The sequence below is a fragment of the Ciconia boyciana genome, chromosome 5, assembly GCF_034638445.1.
Source record: "Ciconia boyciana chromosome 5, ASM3463844v1, whole genome shotgun sequence".
NCBI lineage: Eukaryota > Metazoa > Chordata > Aves > Ciconiiformes > Ciconiidae > Ciconia > Ciconia boyciana.
The window spans coordinates 35,761,924-35,784,051 of NC_132938.1; the positions used below are offsets into that span (position 1 = coordinate 35,761,924).

A 22,128-nucleotide genomic window follows, 5' to 3' on the forward strand; every position below is an offset into this window, starting at 1 on the left:
CTGAAGTGAAATTTTCACTTAGGAAAGTGGCTAGCAGTAAAGAGTTAAATAAAAAGAATGTCATGCATGTGTATGTGATTCTAAATCCAGAAGTGTTACATTTCCTTTGTTGGCATTAGTTTCTGCTGAATATACAGGATATATATGGTGAAGACTAAACCCTTCTGTTACTGGTCTGAAGCGTTTTAACAGAAGTGTGGCATGCTTGGTTGAAAAGACTGGAAGTTTTAACAGATGGAAGCATATATATTTTGTTCTTACTGGATATTTTTCTGCTTACCCCTTTGAGTTGTATTGACCAGCTTTATTAACAGAAATTATCTCTGGAATTAGACTTTCTTTAACAAACTGTAGTATGTAGAGTACTGGTACATGATAGAATTCTGTCTGACAGAATTCTATGAAGCAAAAGCATATTTTATTTTTTTCCCAAAGTATTAGTTGGCATTTACTAGTGGTGGTTCCAGCCTTAATGGCTCATGCTGGAGGAAAAGTGGATGGGAAACTGTTGAATAGTGCCATCTTTCTGCTCTCATGTGTTGGCAATTCTCTACTTGCTGCTGCTGTGAGAGATAGAATCTAATATTGTCAGAGGGCATAGACTGAATATTGAATATTCAGAGAAATGCAAGCATAATGAGATACTTCTGCTGGAATTACTTTATTCTTCTTGTGGTTTTTGAGATCCTCTCCATCCTCAACCCAGCTATTGAACAGCCAACTCCTTTAGTGGCTATGCTGAAATTTACCCTTTCCCCTTGCAACTGTGGTGAGTCTCAGGGGATTAATGCTTCATAGGAGGGCTTGTGCTGGCTTTCTCCAGAGGTACCTACTAGAAAGAGGTGTTTAGGAGAGCTTGTGTTTCTTGAAGTCACCTACAGGTCCCTTTGCTTGAGGGAAGCAGATGAGGCATCTGCTCTGCCATTTGTTCCTTTCCAGTTAACAGTTTTGTGCTGTTCCCCATAGAGCCTGTGGAAAGAAAAGGTGTGGCTTGACCAGTCTCAGCCAGGAAATAAGGAGAAAGCTTTGTTTAGAATATGTGACAATAAATATTTTCAGTTGTCATGGTTCACAGCTCTGCAATCTCTATGGGAATATATTAACTCCAGGAGGTTAATACAGAGTTGTCCCATACTTTTTTTCTCTCTTCCCCCCCCCCCCCCCCCCCCCAAATTTACAGTACTAATGCAACATTTTTTCCTTGGTTTTTTTTTTTTTTAATTTTCATTCCCACTTTCTTTGTAATTAAGGGCAATTACTTCATAATACCACTAAGATGTATCCTGAACAATAACACACATATCTTCTATGTGTTGTAAAAGCACAAAAAGATAAAGTAGGAGAAGATGATAGATCTTTGTCTAGAATACTAGGTGTATATAATGGATTTGATACAATGGCAAACCAAATTGCTGGAAAAACAAGGGCAGATTTGACCATAATTGAAATGGCCATTATTTGCACTGTTTTTTTAAGAATAGTTGTTTGAACATTTGACAGCTGTAATATTGCCCTATATGGGTTTTGTTGATACTATTTAGTACAGGCTATTTTGTTGATATATGTAGACTACAACTCTACAATTTGGACAGGAGCATTGATAGCTATGCACTGGTAGTATGTAATTCTGTTTCTGTTGGCCTTTCTCTTTTAAGTGAAATTGAAATCTTTATTGCCATTCTTACTTACATGCTCTATTTTTTTATCAGCTGTGAGACAAAATTGAAGGCTTTTTTTGTTGTAGCAGATCAACCTTGAAAACTTTATAAACGGATTTTAATTTTGCTTATAAGAGGTCTTATTAATAAAAAGCTTATGCTATAGTTAGAAAAAGGAACATGAAGTATGTGGCCTATGTTTTGATCTCTATTTTGTCCTTAATTGGGTAATTGCTTCCCTGTTTTTCAGTTTGACAATTAAGCATCAAGATGGCAGTGCTTTCTTGTCACTATAAAAAGCTGGGATAGTTGGGTAAAAAGTCTCACGACATTGCAGCGTCTTCTGTATCTAGCATATGCTGCATTCCTGCTACAGAGAATATGGGATGCTTTGGCCAGTAGTGGCTTGAGTCGGGCAAATCCAGGTCTTGGTGTTTGCTCTGTGAAAAGCCAAGCTGAGTCTAGCAGGATTTACTAGCACAGGCTCAGTGCCGTGTGAACACAGCGATGGTGTTTGTGGGGCCAATTTGTACCTGCAAACAGGTTAATGGCTTTTGTGCAGCAAAGAAACTGAGTTATCTCTTGTGTCTGCATCCATGGCACAGTTAACCCACACCACAGCAAGCCATTCAACTATAACTGAGAGTTGACTGAGCTTACTTTTCATGAAACTCAGTAGTTACAATTTTGAACTTACTGTTAAGGAGAATTAATTCAAATAAGATCCTTTTGTATTTAGATTTCACTGTCTTTTTGTCACCTCTTACTCTTTGACTTTTTTCATTTAACTCATCATGCCTTCCTAATCTTGCATCAAAGGTGTCTCAAACTCTTGCAACAAAATCTTAACATCATGCATCAAAAACTTGTCCTCATTCTCTGCTATTGCCAACAGCAACTATTTGACTCCTTGTCATTGCCAAATCGAGCCAACACACACAAATGGCTCTAGTTTCCACCACTAATGCATCTCTTCAGGTCATCCTTTTTCTGTTGTTATCACTAAAAATACAAACAGATGTTTCTCCTGAAGAGACTGGTAATTATTCAAATAATGTGTGTAAGCACCCTTTGAATAAGGTGTATGAACACCCTCTGAAAACAAGACTTCATGTGAGAGAATTACATACATTACTCCTGTCAGTAGCATGACATGCACAGATGTGTTGGAAAATTGAACTGTGGCTGTCTTAAGAGCTACAACAGCTTAACTTTCAGATCGCAAAGAATATTTTCATGGCCCTTAAGGATTAGAAACCCCTCACCCCTTCCCTTAATGAAAGCATAAGTTCTGCAAAAATAGAAGAGACCACCTAAGAAGAAATTGAGATAGGGTATATCAGTAACTACTGGTTTAACCTAACCTTCATTCAGATTATTTTCTTGAAGGATCTGATTAATTATTCTTTTATGTTTACAGGTCTAATTACAACCACATCTAGAAAACTAGATCGAGAGCAGCAGGCAGAGCACATACTGGAGGTAAATAATTTCTTTAGTTCTCTGAAAAACAGCGACTGTAAGTTCATTGCTCTTTTACAGAGAGTGAAGTTTACCATACTTGATTACTGTATGAAGAATTTAGAGAACTGGATTTCAGAAGTAATTTGCTTCTCATTATATTGCAATGCACAAAACTACCTATCTTATAAAACCAGTGTGTTGGGACTTTTTCTTAAAAAAAGAGTTAAAATACGGCTAGAAGGCAATTTTTTGTTTTTATATCTGTAAACCAATATTTTCTTTCAAACAGTACAAAGGTATGATTGTTAAAAGGAGGAGTATGATTCTTTTTTTGGTTTTGTTTTTCTTACTGTGTAATTATTGGAATAGCTATTTCAGCCTGCCTTTTGCTGAACATAGACCTCTGAAAAAGAAATGCAGAATCTTTTTTTAACATTGAGAATACAAACAGATTGTAAGTGAGTAGACCTTTTTTCTGCATAACATATTTATCAATCGCATAAGTAGATGATTTGCAAAATATGCATTATAGATTTGGCGTCCAAGAGCATGAAATTCTTGACATAATTCTTTTATTTAGTTACATTTAATCGATCGCCTGGAATTTGTGTAACAGCTATTCTCGTTTTCTGTCAAACAACATGAAAGAAAAACATGTAGACAACTGGAGGTCTTCCAGTTTCACAGTGTTGTCATACAGTGTGACAGCGTTGTACTTCACCTGCAATGAAGACTTAATATTCACAGTGATACTTACATACTAAGATTTATCTGGAACCTTTATTGAGCCTCTCCTCCTGGATGATAGATAAAGGACTGCATGTGAGTTGGCAAAACTAACATTAAAGCTAGACAAGCAAGTCCAGACTTACTCAAAACTTGTGAAATCTGTAGAAGGATTTTCTAATAGGAATGCAAGGACTGCATAGGCTTGGAGGTGAATGGTATTCCTTGATAGCACAAACTATCCTTTTGCAGAACTTCAGTGTACATGCAGTCTTCCTGGCCCTTTTCTATCCCTTTCGTGCATTGCAGGCTGGATTAATGCAGCTGTTGGACTAAATTTTTATCATTATTTTCATTTCTGTATCAGCTTTGGAAAGAGCTCTTTGCACATAAGTAGTAATAGGGTGAAATTTCCTCTGCAATGTGTTTCTAGTAGTAGTAATAGCAAAGTTAATTAATTGGCAAATCTGGTTCAGTACTAGACACATTATTCCTCTAAATTGTAAAGTCACTGTATTACTCTTTTTAAATTACCTCCTTAAATCTGCTTGTGTCAGTTTCCCAAAGCACTTCATGTCAGTTATATCTGATTTCTTGACCACTGCTATGTATATTGGTTGTCAAATTGGTATCTCATGACTTACTCCTCTGCATATTGTGCTGGGTTTTGTATTAGATTTATACAGTAAATAAAATGAGCTGTGGATCTTTCTCTGACCCTGAAGCCACCTGGCACAGTATGGCTTTGATTGCTTATACCTTACCCCTGGAACAGGGTGGCCATGTCCAAATTGCCTGTTGAGAAGGGTGCCTGAATTGTGTGAATTCTCAGGCTGCAGCTAGGCAATGTGTGGGAGTGTGCTACTTGTTCTAGGCCAAAACTTATGCCAGAGATTACACTAGCAGTGTAATGCTATGGGCAGTTGTCTGCTAGCAGTCATGCCTGCTAATTTAACCTAGGTTATTACAAGATAACATGTACAGAACTCAGAAAGTTGTTTTAAGGTTACAGTATCACACAAAGGAACACAAATCCTCCTGGTTTCAGCATTTTCTATAAAGATAGCAGATTAAGCTGATTGCTCTTTATTTTGGAATATTGGTTATTGCCTGCTGGTATTATTTATAGTTCTTCATTCTTCCTTCATTTTGAATCCCAGCTGGTTGTTAAAGTTTAAAATAAAAGTCTGCAAAGTATCTGACGGAAGAACTCTTCACTAGATGACCTGTAAAGGTCCCTTCCAATCCAAAGCATTCTATGATTCTAACTACAGGGTGAGAATGACAGACAGCACAGTCCAAAGTAGCAGTTTTCCCATTTGTTAGTTTTATGTTGACACCTTTGAAAATAGGTTGGCAAGAAACCCAGAAATGCACAGAATAGCAGGCAATAATATGAGCCAAGTGCTGAGCATCTGGCTAATTAATTGAGCATTGAAATGTTGACCAGATGGGTTGGTGGGTTTATTCCTTGTTTGCTATTAAATTTGATCCCTGATTGCACTCCTGCTTACATAATAGTAATTAATATGCCCCATTCTTTTATTCCCAACTTGTAACTATTTTCTGAGTGCCAATTGACACTTTTTAATGCAATTATTTTAGGTTAGCTTCATGTTATTCTCTCATATCTTAGTATTCTGTTTGTTGTGTCAGTAATGCCTTCAAAACTCATGTTGCATTCAAATCAAACTAGGTTTTCCTCAAATTTGCCGGTTTTTTTCTGCTTGGATCAGGGCAATGCTGATTTTATGTTAACGGACAAGTTATTCCATACCCCTTGGAATTTCCTCTTTTGGGATGTGTTTTGTTTTTTGGGTTTTTTTTGTGAACTGGTGTTCCATTACAAGTACTAAAGGGAACAGATATTCATGTATGTGGAAATCCTACCATCTGTTAGAGATGAGCATGAATATTTGCATTTCATGTTGCAGTTCATGTATTTTGTCGTGGTTAATCACTTTACTCATGCTTTTTCATTTCCTTCATGCTTGCAAGTTATACCACGTTTCATTTGTATTTCCATATTTTTTTCCTAAAATAGATGAGAACGAGCAAAAAAAAAAAAAAAAAAAGAGTATCTGATCATGTCCTCATTCATGTCAATGTAAATTAATTTTTTGTCAGGGATTCAATTCTAGTCTTTCATTAGTATTCATTTCAGTATTTTGTATCCATGTTATCCTTGAATCCTTATGTTTTTCCATAGTCAGATTTCCCAGGGCATCCTAATAACAAGGGAAGGAGTTCACCACCCACATTCTTGAAGAAAAACACTTGTTCTCCCCAGATAGGGGTGGGCTTGTTGGAACTGGAATATCCTATATCAGTGGTGTGTAGGGTTTTTTTGTTTGGGTTAAGGGGGGTTGGTTTTGTTTAACACCCTTCACAGCACTGATCTTAGAATCCTAGAATCATTTAGATTGGAAAAGACCTTTAAGATCATCGAGTCCAACCATATATCTTCCCTATAATATTTTCCCAGTGCTACTGTAGTGACTGACTTCTATACGGAGCTTCCTCCCAGCAAAGACTTGCATCTTCCTTACAAACTCAAAACCAAAATAAAACTGGAGTGTGTAACACATTTCCCATAGAACTTGTTAGAAACATTGGGTGTTTAAGTTATTTTTTTTTTTCATTCCTCTACAGCTTTGACAAGTATCCGGTAGAGTATATATATATATATATACAAGTATACTTGTAGATATATGAGCATATCTCAGTTTATCAATTTCCTCTAATTACAGCAGAGCTGGCATAGGTGACCCTTAGACATCCCTGTGTGTTTCTGTGTAATAATAAGGAAGGTAAATTAAGTCAAGGAAGGTGCTTTTAAAGGAGAAAGAAAAAAAGGAGTGAGGAAAAGAAGATGAAGGGGAGACCATAGAAAGGCTGAGGAAGAGTGCTGTACCAGGTCATAAAATTGTTCTTAAAATGAGAGATACAAGGATTAAAATTCTACAGCTAAAACCAAAACCAACCCAACAGCAAAGAGAAAGTAAGGAAAAGAACATGAAAGATTGACAAAGAAAAAAAATGTCTTTACCCGTCATTATTCCTTGTGTCTTTAATGCCAATTTTTTGGAAAACATCCCCTTCAGAAACTGAGATTTAGCCAAACTGCTAGAGGTCAGGTAATACTGTTATCAATGAAGAATTTGTATTTGTTTTACATGCTCTATGTAATAGCAGCTAAACTTTCCCTTGGAAATGCCTGGCGTCTGTCTGAGCCCATTAGCTTTTATGTAGATGGCAGGGAGCAGCCAGAAAACGATGGGCCTGATTCTGTAACTCGTCTACTAACCAAGCTCTTGCAGGAAGCAGGAATATAAACCCCCATCCTTTTCTTCTTTGAAATAGATGCTAAAGTAATTTACATATGCTCATATTTAACCCCTTATTAACCAATAAGGGATTAAATAGGTAAAAGTTAAGGTAATGAGGTAAGAGTCCTATAAATGACCTAAGTTTTTTCCATCACTTTGGTCATTTTCCACTAGATAAGGATTTTTTTCTCTGTTTTCTGACTTCAAATTAACATAACTCTTACTTTTATTATATTTTTGTTCACTGCCCATGCCGATAACATCAGATCAGTCCTAGAATTAATATTGTAGATTTCATACTAATTTCCTGGCTTTTTAGTAGAAATTCTGACTATTTCTGGAAGACCAGACTTGCTTTAATTTCCCATTTCATTTAGTCCATGGAAATAGATTGTTGTGTGTCTTCCTTAAAAAGAAATTTTTTAAGCTTCTTTCAAACAGGACAGTGATTTTATGTCTTAAAACATAGGGGATTTTTAGTGCATAGGCCTGTCAAATTCTGAAACTTATATTCTTATGAATTGCATCTTTTGAGGTGTAAAATCAAATTATTAAATTGAAAAGTTGCAAGGAAACACTAGGCTGAAAGTATATTGAGATTATTACAGTGAAGCTGTTATCAGAGATACTATACTTGTGTGCTGTTCCTGAACTCAAGTTAATATTTCAGTTACAATGCTGCAAAATAGTGAAATAGATTTAATATACATCTGTCGACTCCTACATGCCATACATGAAGCGTCAAAATGTTAAGATAGTGGCTGAATAAACTTTTGTAGTGCCTTTTGTAAATATACACCAAATAGCTTTACACAATGGTCTTTAAGTAACCGAAGTTAGGGAATTACTTTACAGTTGTCGTAGGCAGTTGTAGGAAAATCTGATTTTAAAAGAGCATTGTTGGAAAGACTGTATTTGAATTGAGCGCTAACCATATCCTTTTTAATAAAAACAGGTAACGGTAACAGACAACGGTATTCCTGCAAAATCAACAATTGCACGGGTGATCGTGAAGGTCTTAGATGAGAATGACAATAAGCCTCAGTTCTTGCAAAAGTTCTACAAAATCCGGCTTCCAGAGCGTGGTAAGCCAGAACGGGAGAGAACTGCTAGGAGAGAGCCGATCTATCGAGTTATTGCTGTAGATAAAGATGAAGGCCCCAATGCAGAGATCTCTTACAGCATTGAAGATGGTGACGAACATGGCAAATTCTTTATTGAACCGAAAACTGGAATGGTTTCATCAAAGAAATTTTCTGCAGCAAGGGACTATGATATCCTTTCAGTGAGTCAAAATCTTTTATATCATGAATACGTGAAGGGTTCTTTTATCTGTATTCTCATCACTTCTTATTCAGTAGCTGGCGGATGAGTGACTGCAGTATCTGAAGGAAGAAAGCTTCAACAAATCCAGAAGTATTGTTTTGTGGGTTTGTTTGTTTTGGGTTTTTTTTAAAGGATGATTTCAGATGTTTGTATTGAGAAAGTGAATAAAGAAGCTGCTGTTCTTTTCCAGAACTGGACAGATAGTGAACATGATGAGGGAACATAAACAAACAGTTTGACTCTCTTTCGGGAAGAAAGCAAAATAAAAGTGAATTTATGGTAACAGTTTGTGCTACTATCAGGTGCTGCATACTTTTTCTCCATTTGCTGCCCAGATAATGAAGGGCAAGTGGCACTTTGAGAGACACTTAACCTTTTTGGATATGTCTCACACAAGCAAACAAGCTTGGAGCTTATTACTACTTTTCCATTTATGTGACATAATGATTTATGTGATCCTGTAGCCTAAAAGATGTGTCTGTTTCACAGATTAAAGCTGTAGATAATGGTCGTCCACAAAAATCATCAACTACGCGGCTTCACATAGAATGGATTCCAAAGCCCGTCCCACCCACAGAGCCCATTTATTTTGAGGAAGCATTTTTTTCTTTTACGGTGATGGAAAGTGACCCAGTTGCTCACATGATTGGTGTAATAGCTGTTGAACCTCTTGGAACACCACTTTGGTTTGACATAACGGGTAAGGATGCCTTAAGGGCTTTTATTATTAGAAACAAATGCATGGAGTCTGAGATACTGGAGGGCTTATTGCAGCTTGGTTTCTTAATCGCTCTTCTAAATAATGCAAGGTTTTGGCATTCTTTATCTGTAGATGCGTATTTTTTCCCTTATTTCATTATAAAACAAAATTACTTAAATTTTTATCCATGCCACTATATATCAGAGATTAAAATTATGTTGCAAAATATCTGCTGTGTTGCAGTTTTGGAAATTACTTATAAATATTGTGTCAGTGAAATTAAAACTAATCAAATCAATCTCATAGACTGTAGGATAGGGAAAGAAAGAAAATGCAAGTTTTCCACAAATCGGGATAGTACACCCAAAGAGAGATTATACTGTTCACATTGATTTCTTGTCCTCTGGGCTGCTTCTCAGTTTGCCGTCCCTTGATCCAGTACTAAAAGGAAAGCTTGCAATGTTCCTAACCTCAGCAAACTTCTTCCTGTACATATTCTTACTACTGTATCATACCTTAGGTTCTACCATTGAAAGGGGAATTCTAATCAGTAATGTGACTATACATTGATGCTGTGGTGACAAAATGAATAGTACTCTTTAATTTTAGACTGACTCTCTAGACCTCTGAGCACCAGGAATACACAGAGTGTTCACTGTAGAGCTGATACTAAAAACAGGTTCTGTCTTGTGTTATGTGCTTCAGAATCAAGGAGAAGAGCACAGCCTTGTTTCAGGAGAGGTATCTTATAGTGCACTGTTTCTGGTCTTAAGATAGCCCTATCAGTTTGGGATTTTTCCACTACATTCACAAGAGAGAGAGAAGGATCCTTTTCACCTGGGTTACTGCTGAAAATTTTAGCTGTGATTATGGTCTTAAGTTGTTGGGGAAAGCATTTTTTGAATTACTTCTTAAAAATTTAATTAATTTTAAGATCTGTTTTGATGGTATGTATTTCCTCAGGGATTCTGAGAACAGCAACAGGTAAAAACAAAGTTTGTAAAACTGATACATGTAGCAGGAATGTATAAATGCCAAATACTTGAGGGTGTTCTCAGAAAACTTTCAGGCACGTGAGAACAGATGCAATCTTCCCTAAATGCATGCTTCATTGGTGAACAACCTGTGATGATATTGATAATAATTTCTAATGTATTAAATACTTACATTGATTTTTTTTTTTAAATTATTCTTTCTAATGTATTCTGGAAAAAAAAATGAGTTCCTGTCCAAATAGATCATAGTTGAATAAAAAGTTTTTACGTTTAGACAAACCGAGGGGTTAGAGATCTGTACAACTGTGTAGAGGGAGTAAAGAGTTCAAGATGCCTCCTTGCATTCTCACAGGGGCAAAGCTCTCTGCATTAGAGGTGTTTTGGAAATGAGGCTGCTCTTTTACTATTCTCCCAAACATACACACACATAGACAAGGGAGTAGAAAACCATAAAATATAAAAATAACTTAAGTGAGCAGGAGAGAGGAGAAGGTTCCATGTGCTCCAATTCAAACAGGGTTATCCAGTCAACAATAAACAGAAACATCTGTAGACCAAAAAGAGTCCATTAAAGGAAAAGTTAAGAAAGGGATACTGTCAGAAAAAGGTGAGTGGTTCATGGAGATGAAAGGGAGTAGATGGAAGAGGCCTCAGGTCTTGAGAGTTTCCACAGAGTTACAGCAATAGCCTTTCCTGGGGTCTTTAATTAGCAAAATTTGTTGATTAGATTGAGGATGTACTTTTCTATGGTTCTTTTTAGTTTGCTTCAACTGCTGTGCACTCTGAACAGTGTGTACAGCTGAATAGAATTCTGATGATAGTATTATTTTGATTTGCTCCTTCTAAGCATGCAGCACAGTTTGGACATTTACATAATTTTTATTGTATGCTTAAAACAGAAAATTATCTTTTCCTGCTGTTTTTAGAAAGACATATAGAAAACTCCAAGGGGAAAGAGCAGAACTTGTCTATACACTGTAAAAGAAACCGTTTTATTTTGACTATTTTCTTAGTAAAAGTGTTTTGGGAAGTTTGATATGTGATCATGTGAAATTATCGGCTACTCTTGCAGGTGGTCACTTTACTGCCCTCTTTTACTGTTTCTAATAGCATGAATTAATTTGATTGACAGCTTTCCTTTGTGTTCTGTGCTTGCTTTCCATGCTTTCTTTCTTTTTGGCTGAGCCAGGAGACAAGCTTGCTAGTGAAGTATTTTACATCTTTCAGATGGCTTGTGACCTGAACTGTACAGCAGAAGGTATCTGCTGAGATCACATAATTTATTACCAGATTATGAGATCTGAAATGAAAGCGTACATTTATAAAATATTTATTTTATTAACCCTTCGGAAATCAAAGTGCTCACAGTTGCATTTGTGACAGGTTCGTTTTTGTTTTGTTTTGTCATCATTACATTTATACAGCACCAATTCAGAGCATCCAGTTTTGGCTTTGGCCAAAACTGTTGCTGTTACACTTTCAGTGTACCAGATGCAGAAGTTTGGGTTGAGTTCTGCTTCAGCGGATTACCAGATATCACCACTACTACAAAAATTAGGCAAGGCCTTTGTGATTTCCTTGATAAGGAAGAAAAAAAAGTTGGTTAGTGAGCTTGTCCTTGTACCAGGGAAACTGAATGAAAAGATTCATACCCATTCACCCTACTCTTCCCTTAAAATGGAGATGACTTCATTGAGACATTAAATTCTCCTCTCCTAGCCATCTGAGAAAATGGTATCGCATGCCAACTATAAAAGAAAAGTTAGAGACTAACTTTCTGAAGCTGACAACTTGCACAAAGGCCATTAGAAAAAAATTTATGTATGCCTGTTTAAAAAAAAAAAAAAAAAAGCTGCTGCCTTTCATGGTGTCCAGTTTATATCCATTCATGTGATTCAGAAACTGCTTCTGGGCTAGTAAGAGGAATTGGCTTTCAATTAAACTAGAAAAATTACATTATATTTGTCATTATCAAATATCTTAAATCCAGTGAAGCAGAACCCAGCCCATCTTTCCTAAACTGATATGTCTGTCATGCAATGGAACCTTCTGAAGGTGAAATCCTTTTTACTTGTGAATGGGGGGCCCATTTCAGTATTTACTGTTCTTTCTTGGATTAAGTATAAATTTGCAACCTTTGGAACTTCAACCTCTCACTTGTAGCCTTGGCTTTTCATAAAAGGCATTCAGAATTAGAAAAACACATGCACATAATTAGGAGAAATTGGTTTGCCATATCTAGCACTGGCTTGACCAAAATAAAAATTGATTCCTCCATTTTAGGCAGTTTATTGAGAGGTCTAAAGCAATTGTAGTTAAATGGCAGTATTTATCATTGCTAACAATATTTGGACTTAATGGACATTGCATTCTCATGACAGTCTGCTCGGGGTGGCATGATGATGATCAATTAAATGTTTAAATGACTAAGTTTAACTATTGATCTACATGGTTATTTAACTATATTTCAAAGGGTAATTTGAAAGTTTCACAAGGGAAATTAAGATAATTTGCTTCAGAAAAGGAGCTTGGCCATATTTAAACACTGGGCATTTAAACATTTAGCACTCATCTGAGTCCTGCTTATTTCAGTAGGAGTTAGGCAGTGAGTTCTTTAGATACTCAGCACTGAGATGAGAATCCTTTGGAGGTACTGTAGCTTTTTCAACCTCATCTGTAGTCATATATGAGTATAGTAATTTGTACTCTGATCCAAAGGACACAAATTTGTCAGTATTTCTGATTTGGGATTTTCATTTATTTTTATTAAAAGTGTATTTTTTGCTAATTAGCATGACTGCACAGAATAAACTGTCACACTTCACCTAGTAATTCTCAGTTTCCTGCTATTTGGAATCTTTGAATTCTGGTTAAAAAAAAGTAGAGAATCTTGCTAAGAATCTACCTGCTAACTTTCCATGAGCCAGACAAATCAGCTTTGTCCAAAACTAATCAGTTTTAAGTATCTGTAAGTAGCAGCATATCACATTACCAGAAAAAAACCAAAGGGTTTAAAATAAGTGTATATATAAGTATATGTGTATATGGTTCCACCTTCATTAAGCATCTGAAGACAGAACATAATCATACATGAAAATAATGCAATAGTGCTGTGTTTTATGAACTTCTCCCTCTCCCAATTTCCTGAACAAGGTGGCAACTATGACAGTCGATTTGATGTGGACAAGGGCACGGGAACTATCATTGTTGCTAGACCTCTTGACGCAGAACAGAAATCCAATTACAACTTGACAGTAGAGGCAACAGATGGAACCAGATCTATCAGCACTCAGGTAATGGACTTTCTAATGAAGCACTTACAGAAGAAATTTGTACCTGGGGGGTGGGGAGGGTGTTGCATTTTCTCCTTACCATTTTTTTCATCCTGGACAATGAATATGGTTTATATAAATTAGGGACTCTGTCTAAAATAGAAGTGGATTCTGATATTCAAAGAGCCATGTTGTTTGGCAGTCCAGGTGGAAGATCGTGTGTTACTATGTATAGTCTGACTCAGCAGCTTTTAAGTTATATCATGTTCCTACATTAGCTGAGTAAATGAAAACAGAAACTAAGCCCTTCCATGCATGATTTACTCACAAGAAAAGGATTAATACTTCTTATCTGAATTACCCCTCTTTATTCAGCTCCCCCAAAATCACCAAATAATATGATTACTTCGCGTGAAATTTAAGACCATTGTAAGGTTGTTTGGTTCCCACCCCCCCCAAGATATGTGGATGACAATTTGTAGAATGTCCAATTAGCATTTTATGAAACTGAGCTGCTCCTTCTGCATGGTGTGCATATAGAAACAAGCTTTAGATTATAACATCTCTGTGTATCTTACTGAGTACTTTCTTTTAGCTTCAGTGGAGGTAGAGATTGCCAAACACGCTCCAAATAGCAGCAATCTTAGACAAAGCAAATTTTTTTCAAATTACATCTCTACTAAGGCTCCATGGTGGTGGCAATTCTTTGCAGTTAGACTAATAAGTTCACTTTAAGGCAGAAGCCTTTTGTGACACTACTGGAAATAACTCATAGTAAAGTAGGTTATGATGCATATCCCTTCTGTTTTTCCCATCTAGTTTCTTCCCCCATCCCAGAACTTGAATATATTTGGAAGTAAGGTTTAGCTGAGGTTGGTGTGAATAGAGCCATGAGCATAGAGGAGCTCCACTTTTCTTCCAAATAGAAAGGAAAGGATTTATTTACTGATTTGAGACTGTTGGATTGGGATAATGATGTGTCTGTGTTGCCTACCCCTATCATTGAGCTACCGCTCAGGAGCTCGAAGAGCAGTAAGTGAGTTGCTACTGTCTTTTCTGTACATGGAAGTCTGTGTTATGAATGCAATTTCTTGCTGTTCAACTTCTGTGCAGTGTGTATGTTTTTCTGTCATTTTTTCTAATGTCTTATACGTTCTCTTCCTCCTTTCGGCCAGAGGGAAAGAGGTTTCTTGTCAATGTTTAGGATTTAAAACAGAATCTTTATTGAGCTGACTGCATGTCTGGAGGCTTGATGGGTCAAATAGACTAAATTCAATAGTAGAAGATTGCAAGGTTAGCAGTTTCCTTTGAGCTGCCTTTTCCTTTAATGGTGACAATTGTCAGTGATATTCTAGACCATGAATCTCCAAACACGACAACGTGTTCCCCAGTCAGAACTTGCTGCTATCGTAGGTGTGGTGCCATTGCTGCTGGTGCTGATGACCACCGTAAAAGGTTTGGAGAATCCTGCTGTAAATATAGTGCCTAGTTGTAGTAAAAATATTCAGCAGATTTATTTCTACCGATTACAGAATGCTGGATAGAAGGCATGAATTAGTTTGAAAAAAAATTAGAAGAAACCCAAATCCAGCTAAAAGAGAATTACTTTTGCTAGGAAAGGCAGAAAGACAGCAAAAGGCTTTTCACATACACTTGCCTTGCCTCCCAAGAATGCAGTCAAAAATGCCACCATGCAGAGCGTGTCAGGGTAGCCTGGGGACTAGTAAAGGCTGAATATGTGGTCTCGATGACTGCAGATACTCTATCCAGTGCTGCTGCTTATATAGCTGAATTTACGCAGGCGTCCTGAGCTGTCACAGTTGAACCATAATCTGCTTTGTCTTCTGGAAACAACCAAGAATCGGAAGGTCACAAAAATACTTTAACCCTCACCCCTTCTCTTCCTCTGGGTTATGCAATTCATTTAGTTCTTCTCGGAAGTGCACAGTGTAGCTTTTGTCCAATTTCTTTAAATGAATTTGTTATTTTAGCATTTTGTAAAGCTGAGTGAACATTATAAACATTTACCACAGCAGTCTTCTGCAGAAGAATTGGAGTAGTAGTCTCAAATTTATCATCTCTTATTTCTGTGATTGTTTTTTGTATGATTTTCTTTTGGGTCTTTCCTTTCCTCTCTCAGCTAGAGCTGGCAGGAGCAGAGGTTGTGGTTTCTGTTACAAGCGAGCACAAAGACTTCCTTTGCGTTGTCTTCCTTTTTCCCCTGTTTGTGGGATAAGCACAAGTTATGTTGTTGCTGTTTGAGTCTCACGTTACTGTGGTATACAGATTGAGGAGCATGGATTAGTTCAAACTCTGCAACTGTTGGTGCATGAACAGACTCCTGATTCTAACGGATTCTCTCATCTCCCCTATAACTCCTGGCCCACCCAAGTGGACTGATCTGTTAAGATAGCCCTCAGGACTATCGTTAAGAAGATGCATTTCAGATGAGGCTTAATTTCAGGGGAATTAAAAATGTTGATATGAAATCAAAGTTGAAGGTGTGATTTATGGCTGCCACTGTGTAAATTCCATTACTCACTGCTGAAATAATGATGATTAAAGTTTGAGTGTTGATGTGGTGTTAGATTCTTCTAAGAGCTGATAAACAGTTAAAATGGAGTGACAGGCAAAAGAAATTCTGAATACTGAGTGCATACATTAGGAACAACAATATGCCATACACAGCTTTTAGCTTACAAAGTAATTGCTGTAAACATTGGAAATAGAGTAAACAATTTAACAGACCTTGATTAACAGCAGATTAAGTAATTTTACATTTAATTTGAAAAAGGAAATGACATTTTCAAGACATTGGGGAGGGGGACAAGAAACGAAAATCTTATTGTGTAAAAGCAGTGTATTGAATCTGACTTCAAACTAGAAGGCATTTGCTGGCCTCAGGCCATTAACATCTGTAGAGCATTTGACTCTTTCAGGACTTCAGTTAAATAGCTTTTTTGAAAAATACAGCAGCAGTAGGCGTGGAGGCTATTAGAATTTTGCATGCATCTAAATGCCAAATGCATGATGCAAAACAAGGACAAGCAAATTCCAGGCCTACGGTGCTGGTGTTTGACAGATGATGTTAGAGATGACTAGTGTCACACTAGGAAGGAATATCATTAAAAAAACGAATCAAGGTACTCATGTTTTTGTTTTATAATTTTTTGGCCTGAAATAGAAAAGGTTATTCACAGGCTGTAAGTAGCAATATGTGAACTATTGAGTTGCTTTTTGGGGGGAAAACAAAAAGAAAGAAAAAAAAAATTCCTGTTTCAAGCTATAGCCACTTCTAGTCATTGCTATGTCTAAGATTTTTTTTCACTGGAAGTAATACTTAAGATGATTTAAAGCTAATTGCAGCATTTTACCTGTTGCTGTGCTATTGCAGAATATTTAATCTTGCTTTATGCAAAATTTATCCCGTCTCAGAGAGGGAAAAGGATCTTTGCACAGGAGTTAGCAGAGCTCATCATGGAAAGAGCTTTAAACTAGATTTGAAGGGGGAAAGGGATAAAACCAGGCTCGCTAGAGGTAAGGCTGAGGGTGGCATGCCAATATTTGAGGGACGCTGTGCTAGCGAGGTCCTTCAGTCTGCTACCTCAGTGGAGGTAGGGGACGGAGATCCATGCAGCAGCAAAGATGGAAGGGTTATTGATATGTTAGAAACCCCAGAAGTGCCTGAGAATGGTCACGTAGGAATTAGGGCTTCTCCCCCCAGAAAGGTGACAGGATCAATAGCCCAAATGAAGTGCATCTACACCAATGTACACAGCATGGGCAACAAACAGGAGGAGCTGGAAGCCATTGTGCAGCAGGAAAACTGTGATATAGCTGCCATCACAGAAATATGGTGGGATGACTCACACAACTGGAGCGTAGCAATGGATGGCTATAAACTCTTCAGGAGGGATGGGCAAGGCAGGAGAGGCCATGGGGTAGCCCTGTATGTTAGGGAGTGTTTTGACTGTCTAGAGATGAATGATGGTGATGATAGGGTTGAGTGTTTATGGGTAAGAATCAGGGGGGAAGGCCAACAAGGCAGATATTGTGGTGGGAGTCTGTTATAGACCACCCACCCAGGATGAAGAGGCAGATGCAATATTCTGTAAGCAGCTGGGAGAAGTCTCACAATCGCTAGCCCTTGTCCTTGTGGGGGACTTCAACCTACCAGATGTCTGCTGGAAATACAACACAGCAGAGAGGAAACAGTCTAGGAGATTCCTGGAGCGTGTGGAAGATAACTTCCTGACACAGCTGGCAAGTGAGCCAACTAGGGAAGGTGCCCCCCTGGACCTGTTGTTTGTGAACAGAGAAGGACTTGTAGGTGATGTGATGACTGGAGGCTGTCTTGGGCAGAGTGATCACAAAATGTTAGAGTTTTCAGTTCTTGGAGAAGTAAGGAGGGGGGTCAGCAGAACTGCTACCTTGGACTTCTGGAGGGCAGACTTTGGCCTGTTGAGGAGCCTGGTTGATAGAGTCCCTTGGGAAGCAGTCCTGAAGGGCAAAGGAGTCCAGGAAGGCTGGACATTCTTCAAGAAGGAAATGTTAAAGGCACAGGAGCAGGCCATCCCCATGTGCCAAAAGACAAGCTGGCGGGGAAGAAGACTGGCCTGGCTGAACAGAGAGCTTTGGCTGGAACTCAGGAAAAAATGAGAGTTTATGACCTTTGAAGAAGGGGCAGGCAACTCAGGAGGACTACAAAGGTGTAGCAAGGCTGTGCAGGGAGAAAATTAGAAGGGCCAAAGCCTAACTAGAGCTTAATCTGGCTACTGCTGTAAAAGACAATAAAAAATGTTTCTATAATACATTAGCAACAAAAGGAGGGCTAAGGAGAATCTCCATCCTTTATTGGATGCGGGGGGAGAAACATAGTGACAAAGGATGAGGAAGAGGCTGAGGTACTTGATGCCGCCTTTGCCTCAGTCTATAATAGTAAGATGAGTTGTTCTCTGGGTACCCAGCCCCCTGAGCTGGAAGACAGGGATGGGGAGCAGAATGAAGCCCCCATAATCCAAGGGGAAATGGTTAGCAACCCGCTACACCACTTAGACACACACAGGTCTATGGGGCCAGATGGGATCCACCCAAGGGTACTGAGGGAGCTGGAGGAAGTGTTCACCAAGCAGCTTTCAATCCTTTATCAACAGTCCTGGCTAACCAGGGAGGTCCCAGTTGACTGGAGGTTAGCAAATGTGATGCCAATCTATGAGAAGGGCCAAAAGGAGGGTCCAGGGAACTACAGGCCTGTCAGTCTGACCTCGGTGCCAGGGAAGGTTATGTTGCAGATCATCTTGAGTGCCGTCACGTGGCACGTACAGGCCAACCAGGTGATCAGGCCCAGTTGGCATGGGTTTATGAAAGGTCCTGCTTGACTAACTTGATTTCCTTCTATGACAAGGTGACCCGCTTAGCGGATGAGGGAAAGGCTGTGGATGTTGTCTACCTAGACTTTAGTAAAGCCTTTGACGCTGTCTCCCACAGCATTGTCCTGGAGAAACTGGCTGCTCATGGCTTGGACAGGCATACTCTTTGCTGGGTAAAAAACTGGCTGGATGGCTGGGCCCAAAGGGTGGTGGTGAATGGAGTTTACTCCAGTTGGCAGCTGGTCACAGGTGGTGTTCCCCAGGGATCAGTATGGGGGCCAGTTCTGTTTAATATCTTTATCAATGATCTGGATGAGGGGATGGAGTGCACCCTCAGTAAGTTTGCAGACGATGCCAAGTTGTGCGGGAGTGTTGATTTGCTTGAGGGTAGGAAGGTTCTACAGAGGGATCTGGACAGGCTGGATCAATGGGCTGGGGCCATTGTATGAGATTCAACAAGGCTAAATGTCAGGTCCTGCATTTGGGTCACAACAACCCCATGCAATGCTACAGGCTTGGGGAAGAGTGGCTGGAAAGCTGCCCAGCAGAAAAGGACTTGGGGGTGTTGGTCGACAGCCAGCTGAATATGAGCCAGCAGTGTGTCCAGGTGGCCAAGAAGGCCAACAGCATCCTGGCTTCTATCAGGAATAGTGTGGCCAGCAGGACTAGGGAAGTGATCGTGTCCCTGTAGTCGGCACTGGTGAGGCCGCACCTCGAATACTGTGTTCAGTTTTGGGCCCCTCGCTAAAAGAGAGGCATTGAGGTGCTGGAGCGTGTCCAAAGAAGGGCAACAAAGCTGGTGAAGGGTCTAGAGCCCAAGTCTTATGAGGAGCAGCTGAGGGAACTGGGGTTGTTTAGTCTGGAGAAAAGGAGGCTGAGGGGAGACCTTATCGCTCTCTACAACTACCTGGAAGGAGGTTGTAGCGAGGTGAGTATCGGTCTCTTCTCCCAGGTAAGAAGTGATAGGACAAGAGGAAATGGCCTCAAGTTGTGCCAGGGGAGGTTTAGATTGGATATTAGGAGGAATTTCTTTACTGAAAGGGTTGTCAAGCATTGGAACAGGCTGCCCAGGGAAGTGATGGAGTCACTGTCCCTGGAGGTATTTAAAAGACGAGTAGATGTGGTGCTTAGGGACATGGTGTAATGGTGAACTTGGCAGTGCTAGGTTAATGGTTGGACTTGATGATCTTAAAGGTCTTTTCCAACCTAAACGATTCTATGATTCTATGAATATTCTTCATTGATTAAATGTGCATTTTTGCTTGTGATCACCACACTGCTCCACAAAGACATTTTAAAACTGGAATGCAGCTATATTATCTCTGGATAATGTAACTTTTTGTTTATGAAAATGATTATGAACGTGTCAATGTAACTATAATGTAATTATGAATTGAGAGAGGAGGAGATTTTAAACTCCACATAGAATCAGCAAATGAAAAATTACATTAAAACAATCCAAAGGATCATCATATTTAAATATTACGCACAGAGTATGTTTTGTCAATGGCACATATCTCTTCCATAACTTATTAATAATCAGTGCATTCATATGCAAATTTAGGTTTCATCTGTCAAATAATTAATAGATTTCAAGTCCTTCCCCTAAATAATCCTGGGCTGCTTTGTTCCTCTGTCTGTATAACGACATTGCATCGCGCTCAGTGAGATCTGTGAGTAGGGGACAGTTGTGCAACACAGCTCTTGGATAGCCTTGCAGAATGAGTCAAGTTTCTTTAGTTCCAGACCATTTTGTTTCAGAGATCACATTATAAACTTTTATATAGTGTGCCTCTTTAATATGCAACTCCTTTCTTAAGAGATAATATTAGTATATTTCATTTTAATTTAATTTTATCATTTCATTGAGAAAACCTCAATAGCTGTTTTTGTTATATTATGCATGTTACTTTAGAATAACACAAGCTCTTCATGTATTTTGTTCTCAGGTGCACAAACCCATATATTTTCTGTGTGAGTCTTTAAAATTGCACTCACAATTATTACTTCGGTGCCTTTCATTTAATTTGAAGGCCTTAACAGTTTACATGAAAATTTGGTGGTCTTGTATTTAAAAGGAAATTGCACACCTAGCACCTGTCACTTAGCATCGGTAAGAATCCCTGTCTTGAAAGTAGGGTTTCCTTAGTACATTTATTTAATAGTTTAGATTGGAAGGAGCCCCTGGAGTTTGTCTAGTTAAAACTCCTGCTCAAAGCAGAGCAAACTTCAGAGTTGGATCAAGTTGTTCAGGGACTTGTCAGGTTCTAAGTGCCTGGGATGACAGGGCATGACACCTGTTCCTTGGACATGCTTTTATGTTAGTGTTTAACAACCCTCCTTGAAAATAATTTTTTCTTATGTCTAATTCTAGTTTCCCGCAGCCCTCCCTTTCGACAGTGGATGGAGAGCTTTTAGATACCCATCGATTTTAATGGCCCTTCACTGGGTTCATTTCAATTTTGTCAAGATCTCTCTTGGACTGCAGGGCCCAAATCTGTAGTGGATCTACAGTCCCACCAGTGAGTGCCAAATAGAGGGGAATAATTCCTTTCCTCCTAGCTGCTGCTCCCCTCATTAAAGCAGCCAAGCATGCAGTGAGCCAAGTTACCAAAAGGGTGCCTGTTGATTCACATTATGCTTGTCCACCAGAATCTGGGGGGGGGGGGGGCACAAAGTAACAACATCAGTGAGAGAGAAATGAATCCTGAAGTATGTAGATAAAACACCTTGCACTTGAGTCTAAGATAAACTTTGCATTTTAGGTACATTTAAAATGACTGCACTAATAGATCAAATTGTGTATTTGTAGTTGTGTCTACCAGTGTGGAGAAAAACTGCATGCCTGAGCAAGTAATTTGACAAGTAATGGAATACCTGAGCAAGCCATTCATAGTGTTTATTCTTTAGCAATATTTTTGTTAATAATTCATATTTAATAGTGCTGTACGTTTGGATGAGCTATCTCCTTATCTGCTCAGCCCAACAGTACCTTTTTGGAGGATGTCTCCTCATGTGTTTAGTGATAAGGTCTTTTTAACTGCTTCACTAGCTAATACCAGAGGAAGTTGATGCTAGGTCCTTCTGATAGTATGATCAACAGATCACTTTTCAGTTAAGCTGGTTTATTGGCTGTGTGGTTAGTCTTGCAGGTACCAATGTTGGTTTCACAGTCACTACATTCCTGGCATTTAACTAAGTACTTTGCACAGTTTTTTGTGGTGCTCCATTCTAGAAGTGCTGCTTTCCTGTATTCATTTTGTGTAGTACCAGCAGCAGAGGTGGCCAT

At 38.7% G+C, this 22,128-nt stretch overlaps 1 protein-coding gene across 4 annotated transcripts in view; it reads left to right on the forward strand.

Annotated features, from left to right (window-relative positions):
- FAT1 (FAT atypical cadherin 1) overlaps nucleotides 1-22,128 on the forward strand; it is a 115,412-nt gene that overhangs the window by 54,894 nt on the left and 38,390 nt on the right. For all 4 annotated transcript variants that reach the window (XR_012042475.1, XM_072861462.1, XM_072861463.1 and 1 more), the window contains exons 4-7: nucleotides 3,079-3,140; nucleotides 8,133-8,462; nucleotides 8,993-9,203; nucleotides 13,352-13,491. Coding sequence is in view for 3 of the 4 variants with exons in the window: in XM_072861462.1 (XP_072717563.1) it covers nucleotides 3,079-3,140; nucleotides 8,133-8,462; nucleotides 8,993-9,203; nucleotides 13,352-13,491 (743 nt within the window). In the remaining variant the exon portion in view is untranslated. The remainder of the gene's footprint in view (nucleotides 1-3,078; nucleotides 3,141-8,132; nucleotides 8,463-8,992; nucleotides 9,204-13,351; nucleotides 13,492-22,128) is intronic.